At 38.6% G+C, this 16971-nt stretch overlaps 1 protein-coding gene across 12 annotated transcripts in view; it reads right to left on the reverse strand.

Annotated features, from left to right (window-relative positions):
- Positions 1-16971, reverse strand: part of TENM3 (teneurin transmembrane protein 3) — a 1246978-nt gene that overhangs the window by 151785 nt on the left and 1078222 nt on the right. For all 12 annotated transcript variants that reach the window (XM_032328838.1, XM_032328846.1, XM_032328840.1 and 9 more), the window contains one exon: positions 15553-15791. In XM_032328838.1, the coding sequence (XP_032184729.1) occupies positions 15553-15791 (239 nt within the window). The remainder of the gene's footprint in view (positions 1-15552; positions 15792-16971) is intronic.

The raw sequence follows: 16971 nt of genomic DNA on the forward strand, positions 1-16971 counted from the left end.
AAATGCAGTTTGTAACTTGGACCCCTACTGGTCTAAACTGTCATTAGGAATACATAGTTTTCCATAAATTAGCTTTTGTTTTCGATTTCCTGCTGTGTTCATATACATGTTGACAGAGTGTGCGAGGCAATATTTTGACATGCTAATCCATTATTATTTGTTATTAGCCTTCAAGTCTAATATTATCCGAGCAGTCTATATCTAGCTGGCCAAAACACGGTCATTTTATTTATTTTTCTTTTATTTTTTCCAAATACGGTCATTTAAAAATCAATAATTTTCTGGAATGCTTTCGTATTAGTATGTACTCAGCTGTCATTAAGGAAAAGGGAATTATCTCAACTACAGGATGTTTTGATATGCAAAGGCAGTAATAGCACTTGAAGTAGCAGGTTTCTCTGAGTATTATAAGACAACATACTAAAACCATAGGTTTCATGTAAACAGTTTTTCTGGGGGGAGGGCGAAGGAGACAAGGAATGGCTGCTGATATTTTATATATTCACGCTATGCATTTTTCCTTTCTATTCTATTTTTGGCATCATGTCATTAATGGGGGTGTAGAATCACTTTGGCTATCGAAATGTCTTGATGAGACAGCTATTTAGTTATGTAGATTTGCCAAAATATTTGACTCATACTCTTTTGCAAATTAATGTACATTAAAAATTCCACCTTTAAATTGCATTGCGTTTTTTCTTTCTTCACTATGTAGGTTCCGCATCACACATTCAAGGATGCTGTTGAGGAGAGAGTTATTCTAGCTGTCCGCTGATGGCCAACGCGGAGGCTGACAGGGCTTATGAAAATCAAGCTGCTGTGTCTGTCACCCAGGGAATTAAGTCAAGTCTTCAAAAACAGGCTGTTTTCCTAATGTTTCATTAGTTTTCACTCATGTCCAGGTTCTGTTCTGTGAGCGAAAGAAGCATTCCCTCTCCAATCTCATGGAAAGAATAAAGTGTTCACCATTGTGATGAGCTGTCCAAAGAGGCCAGTCATTATCAATCAAGTTTGAGGTAACAGTTGTCAACATTAAAGAATATGGCAAGAGGACCTATTTCAAGAACATTTGAAATACACAATGAAATCATTTACATGATTTATGGACTATTCCCCACATGCCAATATACTGACTTTGCTGTTGTCACGGAATGTATATAACAGAAGATTCATTAGTGACAGTTATTAGCAGCTTTGCCATTGAAACCCCATGGATCTACTCATTATTCAAAAGCTGGTTGTACTGACTTAATTTTCATCTGGATTCTTTTCTTCCATAATAGCTTTAAGAGCTATCTCCTCTTTTTATGTAACAAACGTGTACATATGTTAATAATCTACTTAAACATAAAAATTTCTTTGGCTTGTTCTGGCTTTTTAAAAATCAGATTGATTTATTTGAGAGAGAAAGAGAGAAACAGGAGGGGCAGAGAGAAAATCTCAAGGAGACTCCCTGCTTAGCCTAGAACCCTATGTGGGGCTCAAGCCCACGGCCCCTGACCTGACTGAACGACCCAAGTGCCCTGGCTTGACTTCTTGAAAAAGAAGTAGAATAGATCTGAAAATTACAAGTCTTTGAAATTTTAAGACACTTTAATCTTCATTATGAAAAGATCCAACTATTAGGGACACGGAGATTTGTAGAGGAAAACTGGTGTATTAAAATATGGCAAAATCCATGGTTTGTTCCACATATGAGTGAAACATATGATAACTGTCTTTCTCTGCTTGACTTATTTAACTCAGCACAATCCCCTCCACTCCCATCCATGTAAATGCAAATGGTGGGGATTCATCCTTTCTGATGGCTGCGTGATGTTCCATTGTATGTATGGACCACATCTTCTTTATCCATTTGTCTGTTGAAAAACATCTTGGCTCCTTCCACAGTTTGGCTACTGTGGGCATTGCTGCTGTGAACACTGGGTGTTATACGCAACTAATGTCATTCAACACTACATCAAAAACTAATGATGTATTAAAGGTTGGCTAATTGAACATAATAAAATGTTTAAAAAAAAAAAAACAACAACAACAGCAAAATCCAGAAAAGCATCCCCTTCAAAACAGTCCACTGGGACGCCTGGGTGGCTCAGTTGGTTAAGCGGCTGCCTTGAGCCCAGGTGATGATCCTAGCGTCCTGAGATCGAGTCCCACATCGGGCTCCTTGCTCAGCGGGGAGCCTGCTTCTCTCTCTGTCTCTTCCTGCCACTCTGTCTGCATGTGCTCGCTCCCTCTCTCTCTGACAAATAAATAAATAAAATCTTTAAAAAAAAAAACAAAAAAAACCAGTCCGCTTCCCCAAGAGGTTACATTTGCGAGGAAAAATGTGATCTGGGAATGTTGTGTGTGCACACATGTGTGCATGGTTCTCAGGTGGCAAATTTAAACACAATCAATGACCCTTCAGGAATCTAGACACAACCAGCTTATACAGTTTGTTGTTCACCACCCACTCATCAACAAAAATGGGGTCATCGTCTCCCTTCTCAAGTTCTGTTGCATGGACTCCCATGCCTCACCACTTCCGGTATCTAGAACATAATGGTAACTTTGACCGATCTTATTGGTCTTCCTGGACCTGCTCGCATCATCACGCAGGTGGGAACAGATCCTCGGAAGCCAGTTTTCCAGCTGCTCCCTGTTAATCTGGGCCAATGCGGAGAGCAGGTTTCCTTAGTTATGAACTTCACTATTATTAATGGATAATTATGAAGCATTTGTGGACATTTATTTCAAAGCAAAATACAAAGGAAGTTGTCATCTCTGATCCCCAGGATACCTGCTCAGACTGCCAACCTGCTTTTTTTATCTGGTGGTCTCACACTCCTCTCCTAGAAATAAGTGGCCCACTTTCCCGCTTTAAACATGCATTGCTTCTCTCTATGTGATTCTTTTCTAAGATCATAAAGAATTTCTCTGAAGTAGCAAAAAGCATCTAAAAATATCTTGACTCTAAAAATAGAAAATAATGGTAAAATTTGTGACTATTGGAAATGATTGAAATAATACGGGTTAGGTTTTATGTACAAATCCTATGTAACTCACATGGGCTCATGAACTACATCATGTAGTTCAGTTATTAAACTACAAAAATAGTTAATGAAAAAATTAAGGATCTAGAATGAATTAAAGGCCCAGCTGAAGAGACCTATAGCATTTTCAGACTCCTCAGTAATGATTCCCGCATATGGTTTTATTTTTTTAATGTGCTTATCATCTTTATGATTTAATTGTGAACCATCTATCCCTTTTTATAATGAAATATATTTTTACATTTACATGTTTATTTTTTTGTGAGATGATTAGCTTAAACATTTAAATACATTCATTTTATTTATTTATTTATTTTTTAAAGGTTTTATTTATTTATTTGACAGACAGAGATCACAAGTAGGCAGAGAGGCAGAAAGAGAGAGGAGGAAGCAGGCTCCCCGCTGAGCAGAGAGCCCCATGCAGGGCTCGATCCCAGGACCCTGGGATCATGACCTGAGCCAAAGTCAGAGGCTTTAACCCACTGAGCCACTTAAATACATTTTAAAAGAAAATTTTATAGCACTATCTTAAAGGAAAAATCAACGTTTCTTGATAAAACAGAAGCCAACAGTAAGAATAAATGGAGTAAATTATAAGCAAAATTATTAAAATCTATGTAGAAATGATAGCCAGCAGAAGTGTTCTTTGTGAAGGAAGTATTAAAGAGATGGCCCGTGACATACAAGCATCTACTGAGACCTTCCTCGGGACATAATCAGATACTATGGGGTAAGAAGACAAGAGGGAGTGCGTGCCTCATGTTGTCCTTCCGTTTTATCGATTTTCCTTCCATGTATCACCCTTAAATTTGAAATCCTTATGAGAAATACGGCCCTATGATATAGAGGGGAAAGGTCCCAGGTCCAAGATAAAAAGGCCTAGATTATGGTCCCTGTTTAAATATATATGGGCTTTAACACAGGAAAAGCCACCGATTCTCTAGGCCAAAGACTTTTCTTTCTAGAAAATGTGGATAGTAATATTTGATTTACTGGATTATGAGAAGGAATAATAATAGCAGCTAAAGCTAATTGAGCACTGACATTTTATCAGGTACATTCATTATTTTATTAAAGATTTCTAGGAGCTGTACTATGACTAATCCTGTCTACACTGATGAGGAAACTCCAGTTTATGGAAGGTTAAGTACCCTACTCAAAATTACATGGCTAATAAGTTACAGAGGTGGGATAGAAAACTCAAATCTTACTGCTTTGAGAGGGTCTGCATTTACAAACAGTGTTCTAAAAATATGTTGTGATGTAATGTAATGTAAAAATACGTTGTAATGCCAACAGGCAAATTGGACATTGTATTTTTCCATATAAGATCGTGAGATCACTGAGGTAAAGACGAGATCTTCCCTTTGTGAAATCAATGTTTAGGAGGGAAATTCAATAATTGCTAAGCTTAATGGAATTAAATTGACTGTGATATTGGTCATAATTACAAGGAAATGCCTATGAAAAAACAAATTAAAATATGCAAGATGCAAAATTACTTGCATGCATCTTTTTTTTCTCAGAACAAAGCTTCCACCCCCCTTGGGGTACTTGGGTGGCTCAATTGGTTAAGGGATTGATTTTTGGTTTGGCTTTGGTCATGATCTCAGAGTCCCCGGATTGAGCCTGTGTGCTCAGCAGGGAGTCTGTTTAAAGGCTTTCTCTCTCTGCCCCTCCCCCTGCTGGTGACCTGGCATGCTCTCTCTCTCTCTCTCAAACAAATATATAAATTAATAAATATCTTTTTTCAAGATTTTATTTATTTATTTGAGAGAGAGAGAGAACAAACAGTGGGGAGGGGCAGAGGCAGAGGGAGAAGCAGACTCCCTGCTGAGCAGGGAGCCAGATGGGGGGCTCCATCCATGACCATGGATCATGACCTGAGCTGAATGCAGACACTTAACTGACTGAACTACCCAGATGCCCCAGTAATAAATCTTTTTTTAAAAAAAGAACGAAGGGCCTCATATTCTAGAATCAAATGCAGTGATTTTCAAGGCAGCCTTGGATGTCCTTCTACAGCTCTGGGAAATATACAAGAATATGCGGAAGGCTTTCTCTTCTTTAGAGGCACAAAAAGTTCTATGAAAAGTGATGAACAGGACAAAAAGCTCACTTGTAAAGGCACAAAGGGAAAGATCAGTCTGTGGGGCAAATATTAGGGAGAAATGACAATTCCTGGATGAAGCCAGCCGACGTTATGGCAGGCCCACTGATGAAGAGCCCACCAGGAGAAGAGACCTGTTCTGTCTCTGGAACCCTGAGTAAGTCCCCAGGGAGGACATTCAACAGGTAAAGGAAAGATCCAGAGCTCTTATCTTCAAAGACACTAAATATTATCTCAAAAAGCATCTTGGCATTATACAAAAGTGGGTCTGGATAAAATAATAATTGTTCTTTGATTCCATTTGGTATGTGCTTAAAAAGCACAGAGGAAGGGTCTTGAAGTAATGCCTTTTAGGGCCAACTCAGCAATGGAGATCGGACAAGCTGAGATCTTTGGTTAGCAAATGCAGAGCGATGTGATTTTCATTTCCCAGCAACGTTTGAAATATAAGAAGTGTATGTTCCTTAAATTTCTTCAGATAACAGATTAATAGAGTACTCACAAATGTTTATTAAGAATTGAGAAACCGTTTCTTTTCACAGTTTTAAAACGATCTTCTGGGCATACTTGATAAACAGAACTCTTTAAGTATATATGTTTGTTATCTACAATTAAGGGAAAGGAACAATCCAAAAGACCATAAATCAGAACAGACCATACATTTTTGTGACAATTTTAAATCCAGTTGCCCCAACTTTCCAAGTAATATTTCTTTCCTCTTCTAGGTGTTAACTACAAAATGGGTTCCTAGCTATACGAACTCAACAAAGAAAACAAATGAATATCATCACTTTTTTTCCCCCTCTCAGACACATCAAGATTTTACCTTTATTATATCACAATATATTGGTTTTAATTTTCCTTAGAGTTGATTGATTTTTTGGGCCACATTTAGACTTATGTGGTCACACTTAAAATCTGTCCTAACATCAGCATTTGTCTAAACACATAATCCTACCTATCATTCAGGCTTTAGCAGGAAAACCTTTCTCTAATGCTCACACTTCGTAAGTTCTGCCTTTTATGCAGTCTCTAGTCTCCTACATTTCTCCTTTTTAAATAGCCCTCATGATGACAATTAAATGTTCAGTTTCCATGCCCTGAGATAAAATCTCGAAGAGAGGGAGGGCTATGTTATCTTGTTCACAGCTGTACCTGTCACAGTGTCTTAATAAATGAAAATTGAATGAATGATGGATGGATGAATGGACAGTCACTTCCTTCTCTGGTGTGACATTACAAAGCACTAACAAAGGAACCGTGGAACCTTAATTTCAAGGAAAAAAGACGAGGTGTGAGGAGTCGGCAGACATTCTAATGGTATGCAGAAACAATAAATTAAAAGAGTGGATACATATGTGAGTTTTATTTTACCTGTTATACTAGAGGATGAGACATTTGTTTGAATGTAGATTCAATAGAACTTAGAGGTGTTAGGATGAATTCCTTCCTAAAACTCCTAAGCATCTATCAAGTTTATAAAAAATCGTATCTATGCCAGTTACTTTTCCTCTCATTCTTCTGCATGAAGATATTTCTCTCGGAACACGCTGCTCTCAGTACCACTAATGTAAAAGCAAATGGCATATGCAACACCAATTAAATATTTATGCAATGTAGCACTGAAATGGTAAATATTGTATTATGCTTTCCACTTGTCATTAGGCAGGAGATGTTGCTACATTCCACAAAAATGATAGCCTAAAACACAGAAAACAGCACCGTATTTCACAGAGAAGATATTTACGTCTGGCAGGAACTGGAGTTTAGATGGCTTTAAAGGTATTTCTTATTGTTGTTGTCCTTGGGTGTTTTTCAAGTCAGGGAGATCTTTATATTTGAATGGTAAAAACAGTCTGCGTAAACAGAGTGTTTCTCATATATTATTTACTTTAGCTGACCTCGTATCAAGCTAAGAGTAAAACAAATTATTTTGGGGGAGGAGAGGAGGAGTTTATTTCCGACATTTGTATTAATTTCTTGAAATTGGTGATTTCTCTTTTATGCATAGTAATAAATAATATGAGGATAAACTCCAAACTGAACATTTGTATGTTGTGCTAATAAAAGCAACAAAAAATTATAATGTCCAAAAGTGCAGTATACAATCTTTTTCTCACGTTAGGTTCAACTCAGAAAGTCACTGAGGCAATTACACAGGTTTGACTATAATGGAACTAAATTCCAAGTGACCTCTCAATCTTCGCTAGGTTCTTTTTATGACATAGAAAACTAATATTTTCTATAAATTAACTAAACTCATATTTTCTATACATTTCTGTAGTTCACACTGAAAGTCAGGATAGAGTGCAAATATGACAAAAGAGCTAAACTTTCCTGTGGATGCTGGAGAGATACATATCTATAAATAGATATTTTATATATCTGTGAATACACACACATATACACACATACACATATACGCAAACGCATACACACATATATGGAAGCACAATTTCACTCATACAAAGTCCTGTCCTCAATAAGGAAAAAAAATACAACAATCTAGAATGGGTTCTTAGATTGTTTTCTTTTTTGAACTCACAGACTGACTGCAGAGTGCTGTGGTGATGTGCTTTATCACATTACTAGTTTCCTCCTCTCCTAGCGGGATCAACTATTCCGTTCTAATCCTGCACTCACCACCGAATCAGGCATAAATATGTCCTTAATTTCATGTGTCCAAGGAGAAAATAAAATATTGATATATTGATTTAAAATTTTTAGTTTGTAAGTTTCAACTCTCTAAAAAAGGCAATATTTTTTTCTTCAATATGATGAAATCACATTAGTATTATTAAAAAGCCAGCATTCCATCTTGGGCAAAATGCATTTTCTGAATGTAATGCAGCCGGGAGTTAAGGGAAGAAGCCGTAGTGAAAAATGGTATGTAATTCATTGCTTGGTTATGTTCTATCACCCAATAAAACAGCACTTTTATTACAAAGACATGTCCAAAAAGAAAAAAGAATGTCACAACACATTTTATTTTGCCATATATATTTAAATGGTTGATTTTTCATGAAGCATAAAAGGCTGGCGTGTTTTTCCCTCTGACCCTGAGTTGCATATATATAGCTAGTACCATAATCAATTTCAAGGTACACGGAGAGGTAAAAATGTTCATAAAATGCAAATCGACACAGAAGTAGGACAGATAACTGCCACGGAATCATAACGGCAATGAACCTAAATTCGACAGGTTATGTTTTGCTAGATCTAGGGAATGCTTATGTTGTTAAACAGCCTTTTTAGCAGACATGTGACAACATCTATTTTAGGAATCAGTTGGTAGCAGCTGTTCAAAGGAAATAAATAACTACACATGTATTTTTTAACCTAAAAAGAATATTGAAAATGCAAGTAGTTCTTTGCTTGACAGCATATGTCGGGAGTCCAGAAGAAAAACAATGCTGAGTTATTTCTTATTATTAGGAAATGAGCTGACAAACCAGTCCCTCAAAAGTTAAGATACTTGCGGGATAGGGGCAGGGCAGGTGGCAGGGAGGACTGTGGAGAGTTTGGAAGGGAAGCGACTACTAATAGAACAGGGTACCCTTTCTGGAGGTGATGGAAATGTCCACAATTGAGTATGGTGATTGTTGCAAAACTGCAAATGTTGACTCTTACACTTTCAATGGGTAAACTATATGAGATGTGGATTATAACTCAATAAAGCTGTTATAGTAAAAAAAAAAAAAAAGTGTCGTCCGAGGAATTATTTGTTGGGGTAAACCGGGAAGTGGAATTTGTTAAGATTTTTGTTTTCTCTCATTTTTCTCAAGTTTGAAGAACATGTGCAAATACTTTTGATGCTACTCTACAGGGGAACTGATCTGAATTTTTAGACTCTGCCTAAAAGTATAGGGAAATGCTAACGAGATTAAATGTTCCTCATGGTGTCACTGGAAGTTTGACTTGACTTTGTTGCAGTTTTAAATGGGGCTAACATAATTATTCTGACATTTATTTTGACTTTATTATTTTTCAATAATGTTTATGATTTATGATTAGATTTTTGGGCAAATTCTGTGTATGCGACATCAAAATTTCAAGGTCAGCTCCCACCCAGGAAAAAGAGCATTCTGTGAGGAAAGAATAATCAAGGCTCCTACTCATTCCACAACTGCACAGAAGCAAAAGTAACCAACAGACCATCCCTTTTTAAATCCATTCTTTGGTGTATATTTACTGGATATCGGCCCATCTTTTAATTTGCTAATTTTAGAACAGAAAAAAGAGGAATGAGTAAATTCAGGCTCAGAAAAAGTGGCACAAGTATTCCTTTGGTCGGTCTGTATCACTAAATATTGTCATTGAGTCTTCTCTTTGTGTTCAGTGGAATTTCAATTGTGTAGAAACACACCAACTTAAAGATTAATGCATTGAAGGAGGATTTTAATTGGGAGTTTGGTCATCTAAAGAAAGCTGTAATGTGACTCTGTCAAAAAGAAGCTGGCCACGGGTACATGCTTGGAACATTTGACTTTTAAAATTGGGCTATGCTCAACGATGGCGTATCTATTCTATTAACTATCAGCTATAACTTCTCAATTCTGCTCACTCCTCTATCCCAACAGTGTTTCATGATCTCCAACCTAGAGTAGTTTTCTAATAGCTGTTTAAATAGTAGCCACTAACCAAATGTAGTGATCTGAAGGGGCACCCTAGTTTTATAGCAGTAATGTCCACATTAGCCAATCTATGGAAAGAACCTAGATGTCCATCAGCAGATGAATGGATAAAGAAGATGTGGTATATATATATACAATGGGATATTACTCAGCCATCAAAAGAAATGAAATCTTGCCATTTGTGACGACATGGATGGAACTAGAGGTTATTATGCTGAGCGAAATAAGTCAATCAGAGAAAGACAATTATCATATGATCTCATTGATATGAGGAATTTGAGAAACAAGAGAGAGGATCATAGGGGAAGGGAGGGAAAAAGGAAACAAGATGAAACCAGAGAGGGAGACAAACCATAAGAGACTCTTAATCTCAGGAAACAAACTGAGGGTTGCTGGAGGGGAGGGGGGTATAAAGAATGGAGGGCTGGGTAGTGGACACTGGGGAGGGTATGTGCTATGGTGAGTGCTGTGAAGTGTATAAGACTGATGAATCACAGACCTGCACCTCTGAAACCAATAATACATTATATGTTAATAAAAAATATTTAAGGATTAAGTATTGAGTATGAGGGAAATACATAAAGTATTAAAAGGTTCATTCAGTGATAAACATCTGATTAAAGAATAGGAACCCCCTAGGGGTGCCTGGGTGGCTCAGTGGGTTAAAGCCTCTGCTTTCGGCTCAGGTCATGATCCCAGGGTCCTGGGATGGAGCCCCACATCGGGCTCTCTGCTCAGCAGGGAGCCTGCTTCCTCCTCTCTCTCTCTGCCTGCCTCTCTGCCTACTTGTGATCTCTGTCTGTCAAATAAATAAATAAATCTTTAAAAAAAAAAAGAATAGGAACCCCTGTAGGGGAGAGGAGGAATAAGAGAAGAATGACAATTTCAACTACATTTATAATACTGCTTTCCTTAACCGGGGTAGAAGGTACATGAGCTTATCTTCTGCTATTCTTTATACTTTGAATCTCTTAGAAACTCTCTATTATAAACTTCAAAAAGTAAAAACAATTCTAAAAATTAAAAAAATGGTAGCCACTAGCCACATGAAGATATGGGGACATAGGGAGAGAGAGAATCCCAAGCAGACTCCCTGCTGAGCACAGCGCCCGACTAGGGGCTGATCTCACCATCCTGAGACCATGACCTTAGCTGAAATCAAGAGTCAGACCTCACCTGACCCCCATTGTGCCGTCTAATCTCGTGAACTGAACTCTTCCTCATCTTTCCGGCATCACCTGCCTGATCAAGTCTTTCCCCAACAACTTCAGCTAGGGACCCATATTTTCCCTTCCCTACTCTTCTAGTTTTTGTTCCTAAGGCTCAAGTTGCTATTGAAACTATGTACTCTTAAAAGTGTGTTCATGTATGACACTTGACCATGAGCTTCTGGGAAAAAGCTAATTTGAACCTCTAGCATTTATCCGAGTACCCAGAAAAATGTTGACCTAAAAATAATTGTTGAAAAACCATAAAAGTACCAGAAGAAAATTTAAGTGAATTTAAAAAAATACTGTCTAGAGTGATTAAAGACTTTATAAGGTATAATGTGACATTCAGAAATCACAGAGAGGGGCACCTGGGTGGTTCAGTCAGTTAAACGTCTTACTCTTGATTTCAGCTAAGGTCATGATCTCGGGGTCGTGAGATTGAGCCCATGTCAGCCTCTGTGCTGAGGGTAGAACCTGCTTGAGATCATCTCCCTCCTTCCTGCCGGCTTGTGGGCTCACATGCTCTCTCTCAAAAAAAAAAAAAAAAAAGAAAAAAGAAAAGAAATTATAGGGAAAAACTGATAAATATAATTACCTAAAAAAATTCGATATGGTATATGGCAAAAACAATTATGAACAAAATTAATAACAGATTGGAAAATATATAGCACATATGACAAATGACTCATATTCTAAATAAACACTTGCAAATCAAAGGGAAAAAAGGAGAAAAGCCCCAGTAGAAAAATGGGAGAAACGGACATTCTTTCTCTCTCTCTCTCTCTCTCTCACACACACACACACACACACACACACACACACACACATAAATAGGTCAATAATTTGGTCAATATGTCTGAGAAAAGATATTCTGTAATAAATGAAAACAACAATAAAATGTTTTAGCCTGAGATTGTCAAGGGTCAAAAATCTTGATAGTAAGCGGCACTGGTAGTTGTGTAAACAGGGTAATTTGGAAATAGTTTGTCAAAATGTAAAACACACCCACTATTTTGGTACATCCCTTCAAAGGATTTATTCTGATAAAATATTTGATCAACCGGAGGCACCTGGGTGGCTGGGTCAGGTGAGGTCTGACTCTTGATTTTGGCGAAGGTCATGGTCTCAGGATTGTGAGATCAGCCCCCAGTGGGGCTCTGTGCTCAGCAGGGAGTCTGCTTGGGATTCTCTCTCTCCCTCTGTCCCCACCCCCCCCACTGCCAACTTGCATATGCACTCACTCTCTCTCTAAAATAAATAAATGAATCTTTTAAAAATATTTGGTCAGGGTGCCTGGGTGGCTCTGTCATTGGGCGTCTGCCTTCCACTCAGATCACGATCCCAGACTCCTGGGGTTGAGCGTCAGATCAGGCTCCCTGCTCAGGGGGAAGCCTGCTTCTCCCTTTCCCACTCCCCCTGCTCATGTTCCTTCTCTCCCTCTCTCAAATAAATAACTAAAACCTTTAAAAAATAAATAAAAAATAAAAAATTTTGGTCAACAAGACACACACACACACACACACACACACACACACACACACGCATAAGAAAACGGTCACTGAACTTCTGGAAACTGGTTAAACATAGCTACTAAATAAAATCATACACATACAATGTTTTCATAAGTGACAAGTGAGAAAGCCTGGTACCAAATGCATTAAAAATACGGAACTCCATATGGCGTGGACAAACATCCGGAAGGGTATACCCCAAGAAGTTAACGAGTGGTTGCGTATGCAAGAAGTTCACAGTGACCTACGGGAATATATTTTTGCTTCCGTTTTCACCCTTTCTTTGTTCTCTGAAAGTCTGATAGGAATAGAAAAGACAAACAACAAAACCTGTTCTCCTCCCCTACTTGCCTCTGTTTTAGAGGTGACTCACCTTGACTCTGCTGAGATAACTTTATCTTAGAGAAGAGACATGCTAATATTACATTCTCCTAACTTCTCACGACCTTCCTGGCAGGTGACGAAGAAAATTCTGGGACAGAAGTAATTCCTCAAGCTTTCTCTTTTCTTTCTTTCTTAAGGCTTTGGCTTTATATTGACAGTCAATATGAGAAAAGGGACCTCTAAGGGAATGAGGAAAAAAAAGTGTAAGGATGGCGGTACTTTTGTTAAAGGTTGTGAGGTCAACCTGATGAGGACATCGGTCTCCCCATCGATTCTGGGTTTATCAGACTGATCTAAGCCGGACAGGCAAAGGTCCCTTGTCCCCATCTCTGCTGTACACCATGTCAATAGAAAAGGACAACCTTCCCTGACGAGGAGTGCCCTGTTCTTGTTTTCAAGGGTGAACACAGTCTCTTCGGCCTGAAAAGATGGATCATGCTAACTGATGAACAAATCCTTTACCTGATTTGAACCCCAGTGAAAAAAAATCATTGCATTTGTGTATTAGTCATTCAAGTACAGGAAGACCAGTGAAAATGGTAAGTGTATTTGGGCTTAATTAAAGCAATGGAAGTATGAGAAAATTCTTTGAGGATAAAAGTAATTTTTGCCAGAGAACAGTTAAGTTCCAGCACAAGAACGAGATCATAACGAATGTTCGACAAGTATCTGCTGAACTGAGTATATTAACTATATAATTTGTGTGTTTCCATGTGGGGGCGAGACAAAATCAGAGGGACAAGTGGATGATAGTGAGAAAAAGTATGGAATCGTGGAATAAAGTACAATGGGCTGAGAAATAGGAAAACAGGCAGTTTGAAGAAAAGGAACATTTGGAGTGTTTACTCAGAAGTCTGATACTCAGCGATATTCACTAGGGGCCCTTGAAAGGAGGACAAGTCTCACAAATAACAGAGAGCTAATCTCACTTTAAAATGCTATTTTTTCCTGCTAATCACCCACTGTAAATAAAACTGCATGGTATCAAAACTGATATTCCTAATATTGCGCATCTGGTAGGCAATCAGAAAGGACGCTTACCCACAGAGCAACAACACAGACATGGACTGCCAGCCCCACACAGTTCTTCATTGGTCTGGCATGTACTGTGGTTAAAAAAAAAAAAAAAAATCCCCTACAAATATGTATGCTTAATTTATCACATCCCATTTATGCCTCGTGCATTTCAGAACCTTTTAAAATTCTTTAGCAGCACGCTGCTGACAGATACAGATAATTTATACAACTAACGAGAAGAGATTCTCTTAATGGCTAGGTATTTTCCAGCTGAATACTAGAACTCCATCTCCGAATACTGATTTTTTGTTGTGATGGTCCTCATTTACCTTGAGTGTTATGAAAGAGTGTAGTGACGGTTCATGAGCATGGGATCCTGGCCAAGCGACAACCCTCGTGGTACTTGCTTAGAGCATTTTTACAAGAAGGGAGTTAACTCAGATTGAAAAACGACAAGAACATTTCATCTTAGACGGACAGCGGTGCTACAAGGTGGTGTATGAAGCCCAGTGACGGGGGTAACGAGGTTTTCTCCAGGTTCAGTGGGAAAGAGGGCCCCAATTCATTAGTGATGTCTGCCACGGCCAAAGGATTGGAAGTAATAGTATACAACATGCCCCAGAATTGCCATCTCTGACTCAGTTATCCCTAAAATTCCTTCACGCTTTACAGTTCTATATTCCTCTTAAATGTCATGGCTCAAAATGGTTATTTCACTTTCCAAAATACATCATTGATAAGGAGTATGGAAGCTAATGACAGAAACATGTTCACGGCAAAAGCACCACGCAACTACACATATGGCTCCATAATACTCGTATTCAGTTCTTGAATTTCAGGGGCATCACAAATTGCATTGTAAACCTGAGGATGCATTACTGGCTGTGGCTCTTGTTGGGTAAACCATATCACTTGTGATGAACCTCGGTGGATGCTATTAGCATTTCGATGTGGTCATTTCTGGGATTTACAAAATCCATTTCTAATAATCCAAATGCTCATACAGTTATGAAACAGTTAAAGAAAAGCACTATTTACAACTTCTGTTAGCAGCTCCCATAATTTGGGTTACTATGAAATGAAAACCATGATCAGTATGACATCAGAAAAGATGAAAAATCTACATGTATGAATGAGTATGTAAGTCATTCGTTGTGTTATGGATGCACAGGTCTCTGGAGAGTGTGGAGGCCAGGATGACGGTCCTGAGTGACAAGCTTTACACCAAGATAGCTGAGTTAGCAGACAGGTGTGTAATCTAGTACAAGGAGCAGAGAGCTCCCCGTCGAATATGCATTGAAGGGATTCCTGCGCAACATTCCTTCCTGCAAGTGCATGACTGACTTCGTGTACATGAGATGTCACAGACTTAGCCATGTTTCAAGAGGGATACACCAAACACAAGTTCACACTCTAGTCCTCGGCTAAGGATAGACCTCAATTTTTGGGCAAATGCAGCTTTTCTATTTATCCAAATTTGCCCGAAGATGACTGAAGACATTCCGTGGATTGACAAGGTATTAACTAATCCCTCCTCCAGAAACTAAACCTCGTAATATCCTTCTTGGCCACCTAAATGGATGAAACCAACAAGACCACCATATAACATCCCAACGTATAGACAAAGTAATTGTCAAACTGGGTTCTTACCTATAAAATATGAGAGGAGTATCGCCAGGAGCACGGAGACCCCTACAGCGCACAGGGCAGTACATTTCCAGCTACAATACTTGGAAGACTTCTTGAATTTAAAAGCACTTCTTGATAGCGTGTTTCTAGGTAGTGGCCGAGTAGGCGGCGAATAAACAGAGCCAGATGCCATCGTGTATCCTGGGGTTGCAGTGCTGAACAGTGGCGTTGTCCCTGTTCCTGTTTTGAATAGGAAATGCCTGTGGAACAGAAGAATGATCATCAGAAGACACAGATATGCTAACATGTGGGAGAAAGACACAGCTATCCATGAGCTCTTCCCCCTGTCTTCTGTCTCTCTCATTACCTCATTACCTCTATTTAAAAATATTAGAAATTAAGGAAATATCTTAACCAACTCATATTGGTGACTCTGATGACAGAAATTGACTTGTAAAGTACACAGAAGTATTGATGTACACCGATTATTACCGTCCCTTCAAGTAGATATCTTGAGATGCTCTGCAGTTATTCTAATCACACCATTTCTTGCCCAAAACCATTCAGAAACTTCCTTGTATGAACTGTACTAAGAACATAATCACATTCCACTTAAGACAAATCACATCACCTTAAAGCTACACATTGTGTTTTACGACTACATGCGACCACATACTCATATAAACATAAGGATGCATGATCATGTTGATGTTCTGCAGACAGATTTATTTTTCTGGAATTCCACGGAAACATTCTAACCCCAGCCTGCTCTCCCACTAACAAGCGCTATCAAGCTTGGCCACAGGCAGCTGGTCAGGTCTCAAGGGATGCAAACCGATTTTATTTTTAGCTTATGTCAAACATAACCAGGGAAGGGGGAGAAAGAGGAAGGAACCACAGAACACTTCTAAAACCAACCTAAATAAATGAAGGGGTCAGTGAAGCGGGTTTTAGATCAAATACAGAAACAGTCTCTAACAACTGAGCTGGATGGCAGTGGAGGAAAATGCCTCTAGAAGTTGTACGTTTTGAAAATGTATAAGCAGAAATTACATGATCACATGACAAGAGTGCTGTATAAGAAATTCTCCAGGAGGGGCGCCTGGGTGGTTTAGTGGGTTAAAGCCTCTGCCTTCTGCTCAGGTCATGATATCAGGGTCCTGGGATTGAGCCCCGCATCGGGGTCTCTGCTCATCGGGGAGCCTGCTTCCTCCTCTCTCTCTGCCTGCCTCTCTGCCTGTCAAATAAATAAATGAAATCTTAAAAAAAAAAAAAGAAGAAAGAAACAAAGAAATTCTCCAGGAACGACAGTTAATATAGATTCCTATTAACAATCAAAGTCCCCAAATTAAAGAAAAAAAGTACCATGTTTTTCATGGTTTATATTTCCTGTTATACCAATAAGTTATTGTGAATTCACTGTGTGTCCTAACACGTATT

The sequence above is a fragment of the Mustela erminea genome, chromosome 21 (assembly GCF_009829155.1).
Source record: "Mustela erminea isolate mMusErm1 chromosome 21, mMusErm1.Pri, whole genome shotgun sequence".
NCBI classification, from domain to species: domain Eukaryota; kingdom Metazoa; phylum Chordata; class Mammalia; order Carnivora; family Mustelidae; genus Mustela; species Mustela erminea.